General features: G+C 37.1%; 2 protein-coding genes across 11 annotated transcripts; one reads left to right on the forward strand and one right to left on the reverse strand.

Moving 5' to 3' along the window:
- Positions 1–172: 172 nt before the first annotated feature.
- LOC123515400 (mpv17-like protein) lies at positions 173–11054 on the forward strand. 7 transcript variants are annotated; one of them, XR_006677866.1, is made up of 8 exons: positions 184–419; positions 1104–1281; positions 2239–2330; positions 3094–3206; positions 3565–3635; positions 4867–4932; positions 5086–5181; positions 9000–11054. XR_006677866.1 is itself a non-coding variant. In XM_045273937.1 (7 exons), exons 2-7 carry the CDS (start codon positions 1162–1164, stop codon positions 5086–5088), a joined length of 465 nt encoding a protein of 154 aa, XP_045129872.1. In that variant the 5' UTR covers positions 179–315; positions 1104–1161; the 3' UTR covers positions 5089–5231. The 7 variants fall into 7 exon arrangements, 6 of the variants coding, with proteins under 6 accessions (XP_045129870.1, XP_045129868.1, XP_045129872.1 ...); XM_045273937.1 differs by lacking the exon at positions 9000–11054 and having other exon boundaries at positions 179–315; positions 5086–5231; XM_045273936.1 differs by lacking the exon at positions 9000–11054 and having other exon boundaries at positions 5086–5231.
- Positions 9683–20356, reverse strand: LOC123515398 (synaptogyrin-like). Of its 4 annotated transcripts, none has more exons than XR_006677864.1 (5): positions 19881–20226; positions 14024–14258; positions 13738–13871; positions 13253–13608; positions 9683–13054 (listed from the first exon to the last, which is right to left on the reverse strand). XR_006677864.1 is itself a non-coding variant. In XM_045273931.1 (5 exons), exons 1-5 carry the CDS (start codon positions 19980–19982, stop codon positions 13029–13031), a joined length of 678 nt encoding a protein of 225 aa, XP_045129866.1. In that variant the 5' UTR covers positions 19983–20356; the 3' UTR covers positions 9683–13028. The 4 variants fall into 4 exon arrangements, 3 of the variants coding, with proteins under 3 accessions (XP_045129866.1, XP_045129865.1, XP_045129864.1); XM_045273931.1 differs by having other exon boundaries at positions 13428–13608; positions 19881–20356; XM_045273930.1 differs by having other exon boundaries at positions 9683–13057; positions 13428–13608.
- Positions 20357–20883: the final 527 nt, after the last annotated feature.

Raw genomic sequence — 20883 nt, forward strand, 5'->3', positions numbered from 1 at the left:
AGTGTATGAATATGAATGGGAGGGGATGCGACGGTGAATCGGTGATGTGATGTTTGTGAAGCATGCCAGAGAAAGGAATGAGATGATGTAAGTGGTGTTGAGGGAATAGGGAAATTTAGGGTGAAGCCTCGCTGGAGCAATCCCGAGCCACTTGTAACAAGATGAAGATCGGCGGCGATCAGCTGATGCGGCAGACGTGTGCCGCTACGGTAGCCTTGGCGGTAAAGGCAAACACTGTTTCAGATAATCACAACTGATAAACACACGGTGAAGAACATGACCTAATACCGTGCGTGCCACATATATCCCCCGTCAGTACGTATGTGTGAAGATAAGTTTTGCAGCTGATGTGTGTTTGAAGGTCGATTTTGCAGATTATGAACACGTGTGTTGTTGTTGGATAACGTGTTGGCTGCAGGGTGAGTGTTACTTGTTGCCGGACTGCCCCTCATTGTTTTCCCCCAAGATGTGGCTGTCCTAACATACACGTCTGTTATGTGTCGACTTGTAAATTGGCATTTTCCATCATTGTTATTATCTTAAAGATTTAGTGTGATGTAATGTTAGCACTCCCCCCACCCCCATTCCTTCCCAAACCTCTCATGTGATATCTCAACCCCCAAGGGACAGTGTTTATGTGTGTGTGTGTGTGTGTGTGTGTTACTTGTTACTTATTTGTTCATTGTGTTTTTTGTTTATCTGGTCCCATTTCCGCCAAAGCACTTTGCACGACCCACATGTTAATTGATTAACTTTATAATATTGACCACACTTTGTTTGCCATGTTGATTGTCATGCTTCCGTGTCATAACAGTCAGAAAACAGGAACATTTCTAGTTTATTTTTTATTTATTTTCTTAATTTTTTTTTCTTATAGAACTCTTTAGTTTGTCTGATGTAAAGAGAGTTTATTGCAGTGTGTGTGTGTGTGTGTGTGTGTGTGTGTGTGTGTGTGTGTGTGTGTGTGTGTGTGAGAATTAACTTTTTAAAAATCTTGTAATTGCATTCTCTTTGTATAGAGCTTTTTTTTTATTATTATTATAACTGTATACTCTTTCTGTTAGATAGTAACATTAAGTTCATTCATGATTTTTTCTTTATAGGAGATTTTAGGAGTTACAAGCCAACCTTAGGAAAAGAATAACACAAGCTTGAATCATAATGTTGTTAAAGCTCAGAAGATTTTTCAAGAAACATCCTCTGATGAAGGACATGATTTCTTTTGGTGGGATGTATGTTGGGGCAGAATGGACACAACAGACCATGTTGAAAAGGATGAGCGTAAGTTACTAGTGGGCTACATGAAATTTCATTTAATTTACAATAAACCCTTATAAGATACATCTGCATTATGCAATCTTTAAAGCATTGCTAATGTTATCTACTTAAAATGTAGTACTGAAATAGTTCTTGAATGTTGAAAATATTAATAACTGACTATTGTCAAGTCATCACTAAAAGTGGTATCTCACTATGAGTATTGATGAAGCAGGCAACCTGTTGTTTAGCTTGGTAAAATCTAAATATTTATATAGATTCCATTTCTTGAATAGACTCTTAATCATTTATTGTATTTATTAATATAAATGGTTAGGAATGAAAGTTTATGATTGATCTGATAACTTAGAAATGCGAGTTGTAACATGAATTTCTGCAGATATTGTTTGGTACAGGTTGTTGTAAGTTGAAAATGTTCTATGCACACATGCATTTTTTATTGCTATCTTGTCATGGTGTGAAATTCAAGTGTGACTTGGTGACAGACACAAAGGTTCTGTCAGGCAGGTAACCCTGGTGGAGAAATTCCCTTTCCACACATCCCACATTACTTTGAGTTATGAAACACGATCTGAAAATATTCACTGTCAATCTCAGAGGAAAACTGCGTGACCTGACTAACAATCGGTTAATTTGCTGCTATCCTCTCTCCTTTTGACTTCTGAGGCTGTACATGATGTCGTGCAACATTATATTTAAGTTATCATTATTCATGATTTCAGATCTTTCTTATGGCCTTGTATACTTGAAATTTTATCTTGCTCATGTGCTAGTACACTTTGTATTGAAATATTATTAAAAGGTAACTTGAATATTTCTTGAAATTATTGTATATAAAAAATGTATTTTTATTTATTTACTTTCATTTTTTTTTGTGTGTATTCATTTATTTATTTTTATTTGTTTATTTATTTTTATTTATTTATTTTATTTATTTATTTCATTTTTTTTTTTTTTCAGAATGTTGATCAAGATCCCAAATATGACAAGCAGGCTTTTGCACATTACAGCTTCTATGGATTTCTTTGGTACCCAGTTGTTTATCATTATTGGTGAGTTTAAATAATTATTTTTCCATTGCAAACAACTTATACACTATCTATCAGTGTCTCCCTTCAGGAGTATCATCCAAGTGGCAGCCATGACAAAAGAGCCTCCACCTTTCCCTATCCAAACATTTCAGGCTTCTCGTCTTGTTTTGCTAGAACAAAGATACAGAGAAGGTTCTGTGTTAAACTTTAAAACTTTTATTTTAATTGCAGATTCATTATTATTATTATTATTATTATTATTATTATTATTATTATTATCATCATTGTTATTATTATTATTATTATTGTTGTTGTAATGATTTTTTTTTTTTTTTATTTATTATTATTTTTTTCAGATATGCCCTATAACCAATACATACTTTATTTTCTAAAGCTTTTATTGTAGGTTTCTATATTTTCATTACTAAATGTACCATTTAATATTAAATCAAGTCTTACTGGTTCACAGCTTGAAGTTCAGTGTATTTTTTTTTTAAATATTAATAGTGTCTGAGAGGAATGCAAATTTCATACGAATACTGTTTACTTTTAAAATCAATTATATTGTCTAAAAAAAATCATATAGAATTTTATTTGTATATTTAGATGATGATATACATACATTTTTCTCATTCAAAATATTACATGAACTTCATCCATTGATAGCATCCAATATACGTACTTTGTAAGGTGCTCCTTCCCTTCACATTGCACTGAAACAGGATACTCTAGATTAGTTTTAAAGCTAAAAGATGTGTGTATTAACATGAGGTATGAATGACAGGTACAGATGGTTGGATGCCAGGTTTGTGGGAACCAGTGCTGCTGTGATTGGAAAGAAGCTGCTGTTGGACCAGTTTGTAATGGAGCCTCCACTGTTAGCTTCATTTTATGTGGGTAAGGAACAAAGGATATTATTTTTAAAGAAAGTGACTGCTTGCAGTAAAATTAAATATCTTTGAATAGGATATCCTTACCAGTTTGTACATGTTAAGTATATTAACAGTATGATTGCAAGTGAGATCTTGAGAGAACCAGAAAAAGGTAAAAATATATGAATATCATGGTTATTGAGAATGATTAGGGTGAGGAACAATGAGGAAACAAACAGAACAATGAAAGCAGGAATTAAGGATGAAAATTTTTGCAACAATTTTTGTAGCCTATAATTTTAAAATTTTGTGTTAAAATTAAGATTCCAGTCATTGCACTTTATATGTTTCCTCCAATCACTTAACATGTGTCTCTTCATCAGGTATGAGTGTAATGGAAGGACAGGAGGACATATTCAAAGAGTGCAAACAAAAATATATCACAACATTTCTAGTAAGTACAGTGCATTCATATTCACTGTAAAATTTATTTGCATTCCTGATTAGGCAAATGATGTGTGGTTGTTTGATATTCTTATTGAGGGTTGGCTGTATGAGGAGGATGAATGTTGGTAATATTGGTACAAAGGTGAAACATGGAGTGGAGTGGGATGAAGTAGCTTGTTTATTTGGAGATAACATTAAAGGGAACTTCAAAGAATGGTGGATAATCTCCATAGGCTGTGTGAAATGGAAATGAAGGAAAAAGTAAGATGATGGTATTTGAAAGAAAAGTGGAGGTGTGTGACTTGGATGCTTTATGGTATGAGTGAGCCAGCTGTGAAAATCACACACACACCGTGTAGTGTAGTGGTTAGCATGCTCGACTCACAATCGAGAGGGCCAGGTCCGAGTCCCGGCGCGGCGTGGCAAATGAGCAAGCCTCTTAATGTGTAGCCCTGTTCACCTAGCAGTAAATAGGTACGGGATGTAACTCGAGGGTTTGTGGCCTCGCTTTCCCAGTGTGTGGAGTGTTGTGGTCTCAGACCTACCTGAAGATCGGTCTATGAGCTCTGAGCTAGCTCCGTAATGGGGAAGACTGGCTGGGTGACCAACAGGCGATCGTGGTGAATTACACACGCACACACACACACACACACACACACACACACACACACACACACACACACACACACACACACACACACACACACACACACCTCTGCTGCTTTACAATAGACCCTTTCTTACATCTAAACCAATCATTTATTGTAAGAAAACCTTCTGTCAAGATTCTACCTCCATTCATGCATTTACAACAAGAGTCTACTCATCATTTCTTCTCTTGTACCAAAGGCATCATCTTTACATTTGAAGCTCTCTTCACACTGTGTATCCATTTTGTTCAAGGTATTCCCTTAGTCTTTCACCTTTCACATCAGATCCAGTTATCTTTCATACCCATTGTTCTATCTTTACATTCTCTATATGGCTTGGCCCTCATAACTATTTTCCCATGTAAACTTCTCTTAGAAGTTATTTTAACTGACTGTTACATTAGATAAACCGTTGATTTTACATCCAATTGTAAATGCTATTCATTTTTCCTCACGTCTTTTTTGTTTAATTTATTCTTAACTGTATCTCTGCAGCATACTTCCTTGTTATTGTGAATTTAGAACATGATGGACAGTTAGCACATTCTTGTTGAAGTAAATGATACTAACTACTCACTTGATTTTCAGAGTGGCTGTGTGTTCTGGCTGCCTGCAATGAGCATCAATTTCTGGTTGCTACCTAACTCTATGCGGGTAATTTTTCTAGGTGTTTGTAGCTTTGTATGGTGCAATTTTATATGTTGGTATAAAAAACAGTAGTCATAATGGTATGTATGATATTTCTCCTTAATAGAATATTTATGTAGGTACTGATTCTAGTATTACTTTTCAATTAAATTTTTGCAGTAAAGAAAAGAAGCAAACATATATGAGAACTCATTATGGATTTGACAATCCATAATGAGGATAAAATGCTGTGTGTTCTGGAAATCATTACAAAAGGTAAGAGAAAAATAATGGCACAAATAATGGCTTCACCACGCCCTGCCTCGGAGTCCCCCTCTGGGGAGGGGACCATAAATGTCCCCAGGTCGGACTGCCCCTCTGCTGTCGACCTTGGGTGTCTTGACACTTCATCTAATACTTTCACTATCAATTTCTGCAACATTCGTGGCCTTCGTTCTAATTTTCAATCTGTGGAACACCACCTCTCCTCTACTAAACCTCATCTTCTCTTCCTAACCGAAACACAGTTGTCTGTGACTACTGACAGCAGCCCCTTTTCTGTTCCCTCCTACTTGCTCTATCCTCATTTTCAATCCAAAGCTGGATGTTGCGCATACGTGCGTAACGACACCACTTGCTCTCGTGCCCACAATCTTGAATCTTCAGAATTTTCTACCATCTGGCTAAGACTTCAATGTCACTCTCTAACTAAATTCATCTGTGCTGTATACCTCTCACCTAATTCCTCTGACTATGTAAAATTCTTTGACTATTTGACTTCCAAGGTGGAGCACATCTTATCTCACTTTCCTTTTGCTGAGATCTCCATTTTAGGGATTTCAATGTTCACCACCAGCTTTGGCTTTCATCTTCTTTCACTGACCAACCTGGTGAACAAACCTTCAACTTTGCTATCCTTCATGACCTAGAGCAGCTAGTGAAGTTCCCTACCCGTATTCCTGACCGCCTTGGAGACACGCCCAACATTCTTGATCTTTTCCTAACCTCCAACCCTTCTGCTTACTCTGTTAAACTTTCCTCTCCGTTGGGCTCCTCCGACCACAATCTAATTTCCGTTACCAGTTCTATCACTCCAGTGCAGCCTCAGGACCCGCCTAAGCGGAGGTGCTTCTGGCATTTTAACTCTGCTAAGTGGGAGGAACTAAGGCAGTACTATTCTGATTTCCTTGGGATGATTATTGTTTTCATGTCAGAGATCCTTCTCTTTGTGCCGAGCGCATAACAGAGGTGATTATCTCTGGCATGGAGCTATACATTCCTCATACTTTCTCTAACCCTAAAGCTAAAAAGCCTTGGTTTAACTCTGCTTGTTCTCGTGCTGTCAATGATAGAGAGGCGGCTCACAAACGGTTCCGTAGCCATCCAACTGCTGAAACTCATGCCCTATATATTTCTGCCCGTAATCATGCCAAATCTATTCTCCAACTTACTAAAACTCTTTCATCAATAGAAAATGTCAAAGTCTTTCCAATTCTAACTCCTCTCGAGATTTCTGGCATCTAGCCAATAATATCTCTAACAACTTTACTTCTTCGTCTTTCCCTCCTTTACTTCATCCAGATGGCTCTACAGCTGTCTCTTCTTTTCTAAAGCTGAACTCTTCGCTCAAACCTTTGCTACCAACTCAACTTTGGATGATTCTGGGCATATTCCTCCTACTCCTCCACCCTCTGACTACTTCATCCCTAAAATTAAAATTCTTTATAAAGACGTTTTCCTGGCCCTCTCTGGCCTTGATTCTCGGAAGGCTTACGGTCCGGATGGAGTCCCTCCTGTTGTTCTCAAAACTGTGCTTCCGAACTCGCTCACTGCCTGGTCAAACTCTTTCATCTGTGTCTCTCTACTTCTATTTATCCTTCTTGCTGGAAGTTTGCTCACATTCAACCTGTCCCTAAAAAGGTGACCACTCCAATCCTTCTAACTACCGCCCTATAGCTTTGATTTCCTGCCTTTCTAAAGCCTTTGAGTCTATCCTTAATAGGAAGATAATGAGGCATCTATCAGCTCACAACCTTCTCTCTGATTGCCAGTATGGTTTCCGTAAAGGCAGATCTACTGGTGATCTTCTTACTTTCCTAACTGAATCTTGGTCATCCTCTTTTAGGGACTTCGGTGAAACCTTTGCTGTCGGCCTTGACATATCGAAAGCCTTCGATAGAGTCTGGCACAAATCTTTAATTTCTAAACTACCCTCCTACGGATTCTATCCTTCTCTCTGTACCTTCATCTCCAGTTTCCTTTCCGATCGTTCTATTGCTGCTGTAGTAGACGGTCACTGTTCTTCCCTAAAACTATCAACAGTGGTGTTCCACAGGGTTCTGTCCTATCACCCACTCTCTTTCTATTATTCATCAATGATCTCCTAAATCTGACTCAATGCCCTATCCACTCCTATGCTGATGATACCACCCTGCATTATTCAACAGCGTTCAACAGACGCCCAACCCAACAACAATTAAATGACTCAAGGCGAGATGCTATAGGACGCCTAACTTCTGATCTTTCACTTGTTTCTGATTGGGGCAGAGAAAACCTGGTTTTGTTCAATGCCTCAAAACTCAATTTCTACAACTATCTACTCGACATAACCTTCCAGACAACTATCCTCTCTTCTTCAATAACACTCAACTTCCCTCTCCTCTACATTAAACACACTCGGTCTATCCTTCACTAAAAATCTAAACTGGAAATTTCACATCTCTACTCTTGCTAAATCAGCTTCCAAGAAGTTAGGTGTCCTATGGCGTCTTCGTCCATTTTCTCTCCCTCCCAGCTGCTTGCTCTGTACAAGGGCCTTATCCGCCCGTGTATGGAGTATGGCTCTCATGTCTGGGGGATCCACACACAGCTTTACTAAACAAGGTGGAATCTAAAGCTTTTCGTCTTATCAACTCTTCTCCTCTAACTGACTGTCTTGATTCTTTAAGTCACCGCCGCAATGTTGCATCTTTATCTGTCTTCTACCGCTGTTTTCATGCTGTCTGCTCTTCTGAACTTGCTAACTGCATGCCTTCCCCTCCTGCGGCCTCGCTGCACAAGACTCTCTACTTCTTCTCATCCCTATTCTGTCCATCTTCCTAATGCAAGAGTTAACCAGTATCTTCACTCCTTCATTCCCTACACTGGTAAACTCTGGAACTCTCTACCTGTGTCTGTATTTCCACCTGCCTATGACTTAAACTCTTTCAAAAGAGGAGTGTCAAGACACCTCTTACGTTAACTGGACCCTCCTTTTAGATTTTTTTGTTTTTTCTCTTTCTACTTTCCTCTTAACAGGGCCTGGCAACCAGCGGGATTTTTTTTTTCTAACACTTTGTTTGCCCTTGGCCAGTGCCCTTGTAATGTAAAAAAAAAAAAAAAAAAGTAATAAGTAGTATTCTCAATTGACACAGGACAGAAGCTTCACCATCATAAAGCATCACTGGTCCATTGCTGAAGTCTTTCCTTAGTCTTCTCTGTGGATCAACATACTTTACCAAGGACTTGTAGTCCCACATTTCTACCTCCATTGTATTCTTCCTCTGCTTTCTTTACTTTCTCTTATTGTTCACTCCTTACATCCATTCCTCTTGCAACATTTCTTTGTACATACTTTCCATTGCAGCTTTTGTTATTTACATTTGGCCTTTTTAGTTATAGATTTTTTTTTTTCACCCCGATGTACTTATTCTTACTGTATTTTTTTCATTACCTTTGCCCATTCTTCCCACATTATTTTCCATGGACTTGTTTAGTCTCCTCATTTTACTTTTCATAATAACATTATTATGAATACTAGTTTCAGATTGTCTTATGCTTAGCAAATTGTATTACATCCTATGCTGATGAGCTTTATTTAACTTGGTTCTTAATCCTTTGATCTTTGATGCCTCTAGAATTATTCCCAAAATTTATTTTTCTATTGTCTTGTGCATTTTGTAATTTATTCATGTTTCTTATCACTAGGCAAACTCTAGGTGTACAACATCCTTTTTGAGCAAGTTGAGTGAGTTTCCTCAAGTTCTATTTGTGCCTATCAAGTACACATAACAATATAAATCTTGTCCTATATTGCATTTATTTGTGCTCATCAGATGCAGTTCTTCCTCTGTTGAAGTATTTGTCCATACCAAGTCTTCTTTACAACAGACACACATGAAGGGATCATCCTTCTAGCATAGTTCCTTTGCCTTAGGACAGGATTCTTCAAAGTTTGGCTCAGAACTGTGTATGGAGTCACAAGCTCTTTTTCATTGGATTGCCAAATCATTGACAGGCATATAAACAAGTGAAATGTAACAATCTGTGTGTGTGTGTGTGTGTGTGTGTAAGCATGCATGTGCACATGAATTGATTTTCATATCAAAGCAAGAAAGATCATACCAGTCTAGCAGTAATAATCACAAAGCCCCCAAGAGTTCAGTTGACTTTGACTTTCCTCCCACTAATTTACCTTCCTTCACTTTTAGGCCAATGTATGGTATTTCCAGAAACTGCATACTCTTAAGGTCTCTTTGAGATTTCATTCTCTTCTGTGGTTATTGCATTCTAGCCAAGTTTCTCTCTGGATAATGCTAAGCAATCCCAATTTCTTCATCTTCATTAGGGATCTTTAGCACAACATCTTTACAGTCAGGCCATAGTGATCACCATAAGACAAGTTGTGTTGTTACTTTAACCAGCACATTACTGCACCTGTCACAGTTGTGTCTTATAATATGACAGGATTTCATCATTAATAATATTTATAAACTGGCTTTGGAAATTAAAGATTTTATAAGCACTTTTCTTATATTATGTGCATTACAATACATTCCATTATAGATCAAAGGCAAGATATGAACAAAAGTTCAAAATCAAACACAATAACAAAATTCTTCTCTCCTAATCTAATAAAGAAAAAATCTCAGTAAAAGCTTTCTGATTACAAGATTTTTTGTTATCTTAAAGACAAACAAAGAGCAAACTATTCATAGACAAAGTATCCTCATGATCACAACCATATGTAAACTAAATGTGAGAAACCCTCACCATAATTTTGATTGTAAACTGAGTATATTGTTTTCATCATTACTCCATAATTCATAACTTATAATTGGAACTGCATTTTGTATACAAGACAAAATTAAGAATTGGACAACACACTGTGAGGCATCAACCAAATTGAATTCATGATTAATTGGAATGTATGGTACTCAACAGCAACAATTATGGGAATAATCAGTCAAGGAATGCCCCTATTTACAAATTACTGACCCTTCATGAACTATTTCATTACTCACATGAAGTATAGCTGGTTGAAGTTGATGAAACAGGAAGTGCCCTAGACATACATTCATATTTATATTTATATATATATGTATAGTATATACACATGCAAGTACTAGGTCCTCATATATAGAAATTTTTGCATGAAGCATCAAATTCCAATTTTTCATATTCCTTGAATGGTGATCCATTAACATGTCCAGATATCCTCACCTAGCCTGGCAATAATATCTACATCACTGAATTTTCACTATACACTTAACATCAGAGATCATTGATGTAGATTGACACCCCCTAAAACTTAAAAAAAAAAAAATCTTAACAGCAAAGCTGTTTCAGTCGTTTGTTGAAGTTAAAATTAATCAATTGTATCACCTATCAATGAATTCCTCACCTAATCATTCAAACCTGCATAATGAGAAATACCTTTAGTCTTTAATTTCCTCTACATTCATGACCTCCGATAATTGAGTAATCTTACATACATTTATACACCAATAACTAGATATGATTACATAACATGAACCAGGCTAATGTGCCCTTTCTCACATAGTTACAACATTTACAGAAAATCATTCTTGCCAACAGAAAATGAATGCATGAAATTGTACCAAATAAAAGTACAATAATTTTCTTTCTCCCAGAGAAACGTGTTAGTACTGGTGTAGGCAGTGAACTATTCGTACATACTTCATAGGAATTGTTCTTCCCTTTGGTGTCACATCAGAACCTGTCACTGTGGATTTAGGAAGGCATACAATTCATGATTGCACTACCAGCTAGGCAATCTTATCAGGAGCTTCAGAACATCATTTATAGTACAATACACATGATATGTCTACTTCAAGAATAGTAAAAATAATTCTCAGTATAATAAAAAATAACCTGCATCTAAAATATATAGTTTTTTGTCATATGGGAAGTACATTAACAATAATAATTAGCATTTTCATTATTTACAAGAAATATATTAAATGTACATTGTGTTATTATTCAGTTTTCTAATCAATGCATACCAAAGAACCTCCAGGATTGAGGTGTGAGAATCCTGTGCCACACTTGAAGACGAAAAACTTGTGTAGACAAATCAAGCTTTTTGTTTAGCACTTAAAAATACAATCCACAATTTAAGTACCTTGTTTCTTCAAAGAGAATTAGCTTCGTTGTTAGTGACTTCTTCCTTGGCTGTTACTTGTTTGATTTCTTTCATTGAAGACTAGTTATCTCACTCGATGTCAAAGTTTGGTAGTGATGGATCTTCAATACCTTTCACCTGTCTTTTTACAAGTTTCACCTGCTAAAGTATTACCCACAGCCAGTCTGATTATATCTCATAACTGTATCTGTGCAGTTGCTCTATTACTATTGTTGCTATGCCAAAATTCCTAATTGCTTTATTGAAAAGGAACTGGGATAGCAGATTTAATGTCAAATAAAAAAAATTAAGCAAGTATATTTTGTTCTTTAAATATTTGCGACTAAGATGCACAAGACAAAACTTCACATCATACTTCCAGTAATATACCAATGCAGGGCATGCTTGCTAGGAAAAGCTAATTTCCTGAATCACTTAATAACAGTGTTGAAACATATGCACATAAAAATAGGTATTCCATATCTTGAATTGTCAATTTAAGTGTTATACACAGAGTAAATGATTTTTAACCCACTAGTCTACAGTGCTAGCAGCTCTAATTGCATGCTAACAAATTTCTTTTTTCTGCATTTCTGCAACAGCACATCATGCTTTTAACATTTAATACAATAAGGTACAGGCTGAACTCCTGCTTAGTTTAATTTTTTTAGTGTTTCACATATAATTGTTCAGTATCGATTAATTATTGCATATTATTGGCACATTAGTAAAGAAAATAGGCTTATTGTTGAAGGATACGAACATTTGTATCTTACTATTATAACTAGAGCTATCCACCTGAACACATGAATGTGGGGGCTTAATTTTTAATTGGAGATTCATTTGTTTGGGTACAGTACTTCACTTAGAGCTCAAGGATGCAAGATTTTTCATCTTAACTTAAAGAAATACAAAAATAATTAACTAAAAAATAGGTTTTATTACTGTGTTCTTAATTTTCCATATTGCTAAAATAGTATAGTATATATATATATATACTATGAAATACAATATTAAAAACTGTCAAAGTCAGCAAAAAAAGCATACTTCTATAGAGCGATGATTATGTCATACTATAACAAACAAAATATTTGCTACAAAATGAGCTGGTTAAGTGAGATATACCTAACACAGGTGAAGTGTGTAATTGTAGAGTAATTCTATGAAGATATCTATGAGGGAAATAACACTGTTCTACACATACTACCACAACTGTACATAACATGGTTGGTTGATGTAAAGTATGTGCACTTTACCCAAGTTTTATTTCCACAATAAACATTACTTGACTCATTCTGCAAGGACTCCTGTCTCACTTCTATGAATTATTCTTCCACAGTTGCTTAGTATAGTGATCAAGAAGTTGAGAATTTATGAAACATCCTTTGAGGTAATACAATACACATTCTGACCTCAGAAGAAATGAAAATCATTTCATGAGGTATTTTCTACAATCAGCAATAGGAGCCCTTGCCCTGCTCTTGCTAACCAGGAACTTCACCTATCTAGGGCATTATTAATCCTAAAGTCTGTTTCATTCAACACTGCAAGGGATAACTTTCCCCTGATTAGTGATTCCAAGGATGGCCCAACCCTCCTGAAAACCAGGTGGATGCAGGTAATACTTGGTGGTTAGCAGCGGCAGGAGCTTTGGTGCTATCCAGCTGAGCAGTGCCGACTAGTGGCCATGACTAGCTGAGCCTCCAAAAACACATGTGGCTTAATAAGGGAGCTGCTGCTGCATACCTGCTGGCAACAAGAGGCAGTTTACTAGGAGGTGTACTAAGCATACCACAAAGATCAGTTCAGGCAGTCATAGCTACTATACATACATCACGGTCAATTATGTCGATATCATTTACATCTATAATATCAAGGAGCAGCTACAGCACCTTACAAAACTATTATTTCATAAATAATATGTAGTAAATGAAAAGAAATTACCTAAAGAAACACTGACCAACTCCACACACTTGCATTTTTCCAATACAACTGATCATTTTTACAAAACATTTGAAGAATGGTGATATTCTTCAGAAGAACCCTTAGATTTGTCTTCAAGAACTTCATGCCTGAGACTGTGACTGGTAGCCAAAATCCACAGTAGCAGTTCCAGTACCTGACTGAGGCTGGGAAGGCTGTCCACTAAATGGGGGCTGAGAGTAGCCTCCATCTGGATCTGTGGCATCAGGGTAACTGTTGTAACCCCCAGTGGTGTTTGGTTCAGCCTCATAGCTTGGGGCAAAAGCTTGATCTGATCCTTGTTTGTACCTCAGAAAAGCAAGGTAAGCAGCACCAGCCTAAAAACAAAAAGTAATTAATGTAAATAAAACCACATGGCCAGTATTAATTTTTAAATCTCAATATTTGAGTGCAAAAATGAATTCATGATTAATGCCAAAAGTTTCAATAATATTCTGCAAACTTACCCATGGAAAGATTGCAAAGAAGCTAAATGTGATGGCTGCCTGCATGTTGCTTGTTCCAAATGGTCTTTCAGGAGACTTGCTCCACTGATTGGTCAAGTAACAGAATCCCACAAAGTACAGGAAAGACCAAAATGCTGGAAGGGAAAACAAAAAGAAATATGGAATTAAAAAAGAAAACACTGGCAAAGATGACACTCCTATTCTGTGCAGGTAGCGTTTATAAACTATCCACTACCAGAGCCTTCTAAGCACAAGTTTCATAAACAATCCCTACGCATTACCTCACCTGAAAAACCCATGTCTGCCATAACATAGCGTTTCCGTGTCTTGACTGAGGACATCTGTTCAAAGAAATACTCCCCGGCAATAAAGCCAATGGAGGCCAAGAATGCAATAACAGAGATTCCAACCCCATAATTGCAGGCATTACTATCTCCATTGTAGAGACACTCTTCTTTTCCTTCTTTGTTCAAAGTCCAGCCTTGTGATGAGATGCAGCCAAAGATGATGACCGAAAAGAGCTGGAAAAGAAAACAATACAAATTAGATTGTGCAAGAGCTTCATATGAATATCTGACTTTATCTATATAGAAATATAGATGAGGTTTTTAATTGTGACCTCCTTTTACATATAACAGGCACCTGCAGACCATTGGGCTATCAAATTTTGATGTGGTACTCAACAACTGCCATTTTGCTTACAAGTTATATGAATACTGGTTGTTTTTCATTAACACTAAATATCTATCTTTGGTGGTCATGATCCAGCCAGACACCAACACAGAAGTCTACATACACCATCACAACTGCAATGGACAAATTTTTACAAACTAGGGATGACATAAACTTGAAATTCTTTCTCTCAAGATATCTCTGCTGAGTTATTTATTTATTTATATATTTTTATTTGATTACATATATATATATATATATATATATATATATATATATATATATATATATATATATATATATATATATATATATATATATACACAAGTTGAACCTTAATCCGGTATTCTTTCATCCGGCAAAATTTTTGTTTGCTGGAATTTTTTAATTGGCCAAAGTAATTTGCCGGACCGCCGCTAGGACACGGCGGCGCTGTACTGTGTTTTGGAGCCCGGGCATTCTGGGTCAAATTTGGATCAGTACCACACTGCCGCTCATTGCAAGCACCACCCGTCCCAGGTGCATAAACATTTTTTTCTGTAATATTTGCCCCTAAACATGGCTTCCAAGCGACCAAGAAGTGATATTGTGTTGTGTGTGAACCAAAGAAAAAGCGCAAACATATGACAATATCAGTGCAATAGAAAGTGGATCTATTGAGGAAGCTGGATAAAGGTGTTTCAGTGCGGACCCTATGCCAACATTAGCTCATCAACCGTCTATAATATAAAAAAAGCAGAAGAATCGACTTCTCAAGTTTTACAGTGAGTGTGAGAGCAAGAAGAACATGGAGGTTTGTAGAACACTTAAGGAGGGTAAAAGCAGTGATTTAGACAGTGCTCTCATACAGTGGCTTAAGCTTCGGCGTGCTGGTAACGTCCATGTGTCCGGCGAGATGATAATGGCGCAGGCAAAAATTTTCCATGCTGAACTTAATTTACATCATGATTGTGAATATTCTCAGGGATGGTTACAAAAATTCAAAACGAGAAAATCTAGTGCAGATATAGATGTATATTTTCATGTACAACTATCATATATCAAAACAATGTTACAGCTACACTTGTATAATGCAGGGTAAGTATATAGAGGGTGTTTTGGGGACCACCTATAGTTCAGAATTTTCCATGGTCCGGCAAGTCTAAGGTCCGATGGTTGCCAGATTTGGGAGGTTCAACCTGTAATTTTTTTTTTTTTTTTTTTCCCCAGTTTGTCCATACTTTTAAGAAGCAGAGTAAATTTGAGTGAGTTCTGATGCCAGGTCAAAAGAATCATCTCTCCTAAGAAGAATCTAGCATGAACCCAGATTGAGTTCACAATATTTTAAGTGCAGCCAAGCACTTCACCATGAAGATGTTTGGTGTTAAACAATCACAATGTAGGAAAAAAAGGACAGCTTTGTAGCATATTAAATTCTAGTTTTGAAAAAAAAAAAAAAAAAAAAAAAAAAAAGCTTTCCCTATTACTACACTATTCTATAAAATTCATGGCATATCTGACTCTCTATATTACAAAATATGACTTCAGTAAATTATTTTATATACCCGTCACCCAAAATAAATATTATGAATTTGGGTAAGACAGGAAAAGCTATGTTTGATGATAAATATTTACACTTTGTTTATGACTTCTTATGTAACTCTTGTAAGTAGAGATGTACAAGTATTACAAAATGAAAAATTCTAATTCTGAGTATTTTGAATAAGGGATTTTCCAACTTGTACAGTAAACATTCCACGCATTCCAAATACCAATGTCATTTTCCAATATTTATTCCACATACAGTTTCTATTGTTGCTTGAGATCTAAATACCATTGCAAGAGGGATTCCATTCCGAGCACTTCACACCATTAGTCTGGTCAAGGTGTTTTGGCTTCCTGCATCAGACAGGAGCATAAGCCTGGAAAAACCCAATACTTGCTTTCTTGGGTATCCTGCTATTGACACACTGACAGCAGTAAGCAACCTAAAGGCATTACTTTATGATCATTACACTCTAATTAATGTCAGTCTTTGCTACATTCTATGGGAATGGTCAGCACAGATGTGCATGACTAGTCCAGTGTAAACCTACAGGTGCTGGCAAAGTGGATCTGGTAAAGGAGCACACTAAAAATGTTTGAGACAAATAGCTTAAGAGGGGTGGAGAGGAAAGTGTTTACAATAGTCTTTGACATGGTACACATATGATAACGGATGAGAATTGTATAGGATGGAATGTGAATGAAAAGAAAGACTGGGCTGATTTAGTTCAGGAAAGGGAGTTTTCTAAACAATAATCTGCATATTTTATATAAAAATTCTATAAGTATTTTTTTCCTGCATAACGAAACAAGGATAAACAATCTTAAATACAGTCATATTGGTTATGAAAAGTTGAAATTGAAATATATACAGCAATATATATTGTCCCTGTTAAGCAATTAACCAATATGAGAAAGTATTCCCTTTAGCCCATAAATTCCCGTGAAAAGCCCACATGGTATAAATAAAAAAAAATGTAAATAAATAAATAAAAAAAAAACATTCCTATGGATATTACTCCACTTCTATTCCTACATATAGCTTGTTTTTATGTATGTAATATAACAAAATTAATATAATAGAGATCCAAGTACTAATACTGATGACATGTTTGTGGTGTGACACTTACACAATATAATTTTCAAGGGAGTCCTGTATCGATAAGAACACCTCGTGATAATGGCCACGCACTGAGCTGCACAGCCAGGCATGACCATCGTGACTCATGGCGCGCACGCCTACACCACTCATAGCATTTACCATTCACGCTATATACGTTACAACTAAGTACTGTAGGTATTCTATAGCAACCTAACCTTTCCCACCACTGAACTGTCACTTTCAAACCTAAAATCGATGGAAGGTTTCGGAGGAGTGATGTATAACACGATAATTTTCCACTTATCATCTTCCTTTTTACCAGTCCATCCCGTCACAACTCTTGGGGCCTTCTAGATACGAAATTCCCATTTGACATAACCCGACATAGCTATTCCCTTTATGGTCTAGCTCATCGTTTTCGGTACGTTTCAATCTCTTTAAATGTAAGGTATGATAAATTGTTATATATGGTGGTATCTGGCAAGTTTCCAGCAGCTGAGAACGAAGGGAAGCCATGTAGTGTAAAAATGACTCAATAGATGGCGTTGGTGGTGGCCAGCTGAGGAAGAAGCACAGTGAGGGACGCCATGTGCAGGCTTGTGTCAACAACGCAGTTTGCTCCAGACAAAATGTCCCAGGATGCCCATATTAGTAAGTGTTCAGCTTCCAGAAATTCACAGTTTGTTTAATGATGTATAAAGAAGATGTGAAGTGATTTTAAAAGTGTTTGAAAGTGTTATTTAGAGTAATTACGTATGAAAGTTTTAATGTATTTTTTTCGGTACACTGGGCACAAGACCTATGTCAATTTTTTTTGTGAAACGTGTCGTTTTCAGTGATCTGAGTCCAACTTTTGAAAAGTAACACATGGTTGCACCTTGATTTCACATAACAATACTACATAAAATGCACATCTTGCTTGATATCTGCCTTAAACTTGTTTCAATAAAGAATACCAGTTATTGCATAGTTTCTAATGTAATTTATTTCTTCCAGGGCCTATGCAAACCTTCAATTTTAGAGGAAGATGTTCAACACCCAAGGGGAGGGTTTGTCATTAGAGAGGAGCCTCAATCAGATTCTGAGGTGTCTGATATTTTCAGATAAGGACCTGAAATCTAAGGGAAAGTCATCTTTTGTAGAATACGAAGGAAAGATTAGCACATGTGCAGGCGCTGTAAGGGTTGTGAGGTGGAATGATAATAATATATGTACAGTGATGTCTACACTAGGATCAGCTCAACCCGTCACAACTATTGAACGCTGGAACAAAAGTGTATCCACAACACAGAAAGCTGAGGTAGGATGTCCTGCTCTTATCAAGCATTACAATGCTAATATGGGAGGTGTTGATAAAATGGATTCCCTTGTTGCTTTCTATAGGATGTTCTTCAGATCAAAGAAGTGGTATCATCGGCTGTTTTTCCATTTCTTTGATGTGGCAATAGCCAATGCTTGGTTGCTGTACAGACGGGATCTCGCAGCTTTTGGCGGCACTAGTAAGCCTTTGATACTGCATGATTTCAAACTAGTTCTCTCACAATGCCTGCGTTTGCAGAACAAGCCACTGGTAGGTAAGAAGAGAGGTAGACCCTCAGCTACAGTTCATGAAAGGCAAGCTGAGAAGAAACAGAGAGGCCACAACACCAAGGCAATTCCTAGTAAGTCAGTCAGGCATGACCAGGTTGGGCATTTTCCTATAAATCTGAAGAAAAGAGGAAGGTGCAAAATGCCAGGGTGTAAGTCCTCACCCGTCACATGGTGCCTGAAGTGTCAACTCTACTTGTGTATTGGCCGTGAAAATAGTTGCTTCTTGGAGTTTCATGGGGTGCAAACCCCGCCACATGAAAATTCAGAGTGATATGTGTGAGGTGACATGAGAGGGGAGTGAAATACAAGGAAAAAGCAAGATAATACAAGGGTAGGAGTAAATAGAGACTCTACTGTTGTAGCCATGCACCTGGGCAAGTTCTTTGAGGAAAATATTATATTACTTGGATTCTGGACCAATCAAAAATTTCATTTAGTTTGGTTTCATTTGTTTCTACACAGGTATAAGATGTGAAGAGGGATTTTGTTTTGTTTTGTTGTTATTTCTTACATGCATATTGAACTGATTTAACATGTAATTGAAAAGAAACATTGTACACAGGTGTCTAAAAGGTTACAAGTTCTATTTACATGGCATTTATTTGTGAAAATTAATATTTTTTCAATTAAATATCATAATAAAATATAACAAACTACATACACTATAATAATTTTTAATGTTCCTAAATTATTTTCCCATAAAAGATCGGCAATCTTCGCATTCAGGCAAAATAGAGCTTGATATGTAAGAATAACTTATTTTTGTCATATTTCAAAGAAAGGCCTGTCGTATGCTCAGATGATCGAAAAAGGCACGTTTGGATTTTTTTTATTTACAGGAAAATGTAAAATACAAGGCCATTTTTGCATTCTGGGATGCAAAGGGAACTAAAAAAAACCAATGATTATTTTTTTTGTTTGTGGGAACTTAATGCGGTCCATAAAGGGTTAAGCCACTGTAGACCTCATAAGCACTTCTTTTCCTATACTCATCCAAAGTGACCTGCTATCTATATCAACCTCTATTTCTCTCTCCACGTCCAGATTCCAACATAGAATCCATAGCCCAGGCAACATACATAAATAAACATCGACTAAAACAAAAAAATAATATAATATCAACCACTACTAGTCTCTCCACCCTCAAAAATCAATACAGAGACACAGGCCGGAGCATCGGAGGGGCCTAAGCATCCACCAAGTCCAAAAGTAAACACAAAACACGTGGCTTTTCGCACCACTGGCCAGTACGTACCCATGACACTGCCCTGAGGATCACTTGAGGCCGCTGGACAAAGGTGAGCGGGTCAAAAGGCGCCCCCGCTTTGCCACCGCCGTACACCCCCTCCTCCATCATCCTGCCGCTCTCACTCTGCTCTCACTTGCCTCTCACCCGCCACCACCGACACCTTCTAAAAGCAACGGCGAACGTTCTCTTGCACTTATTCCTTCACTTCACTTCTTTCTTATGACGATTCATATAATGTCAGGTTCATAGAATTACTGTACGTGTCGTACTTTCCAATGAATGCTCAGGGAAGGTGGGGTGTATATAGTATTTCTGGAACCGGAGCAGACGACGTATCTGTGCGCAAACGCGACCACCTGAATCAATTACACATTTTCAGTTCATGCCAAGAGAGAAACGCAAGTAATAGTTGACTTTCGATGATCGACATCAATATAATTTATATTCTTATGTGCTACTAGTGTAAAAACACTGATATCAAGAAAACTGTCAACAAATTATGGCATGACAGGACATGACACAACGGGAGTGTATTGTTATTGTGACAATGAACATTATTTAATTGTGAATCTAAAATGCATAATTCATTACAATAATAATCCTGGTGACAGAGTGTCTGAACTTATAGTTGAATTCGCACAAATGCATGACGTTTTATAGCAGCAGCCTTAAACTTAGATTAAGCGCGGTTCATTTGAAAGTGACTCAAACGCAGATGTTATTTTTGTTATGTGTGTGTGTGTGTGTGTGTGTGTGTGTGTGTGTGTGTGTGTTGTGTGTGTGTGTGTAATTCACCTCGGTCGCCTACTGGTCACCCAGCCAGTCTTCCCCATTACGGAGCGAGCTCAGAGCTCATAGACCGATCTTCGGGTAGGACTGAGACCACAACACACTCCACACACTGGGAAAGCGAGGCCACAACCCCTCGAGTTACATCCCGTACCTATTTAGGTGAACAGGGGCCACACATTAAGAGGCTGTGTGTGTGTGTGTGTGTGTGTTTCACTGT

The sequence above is a fragment of the Portunus trituberculatus genome, chromosome 39, assembly GCF_017591435.1.
Source record: "Portunus trituberculatus isolate SZX2019 chromosome 39, ASM1759143v1, whole genome shotgun sequence".
Lineage (NCBI taxonomy): Eukaryota > Metazoa > Arthropoda > Malacostraca > Decapoda > Portunidae > Portunus > Portunus trituberculatus.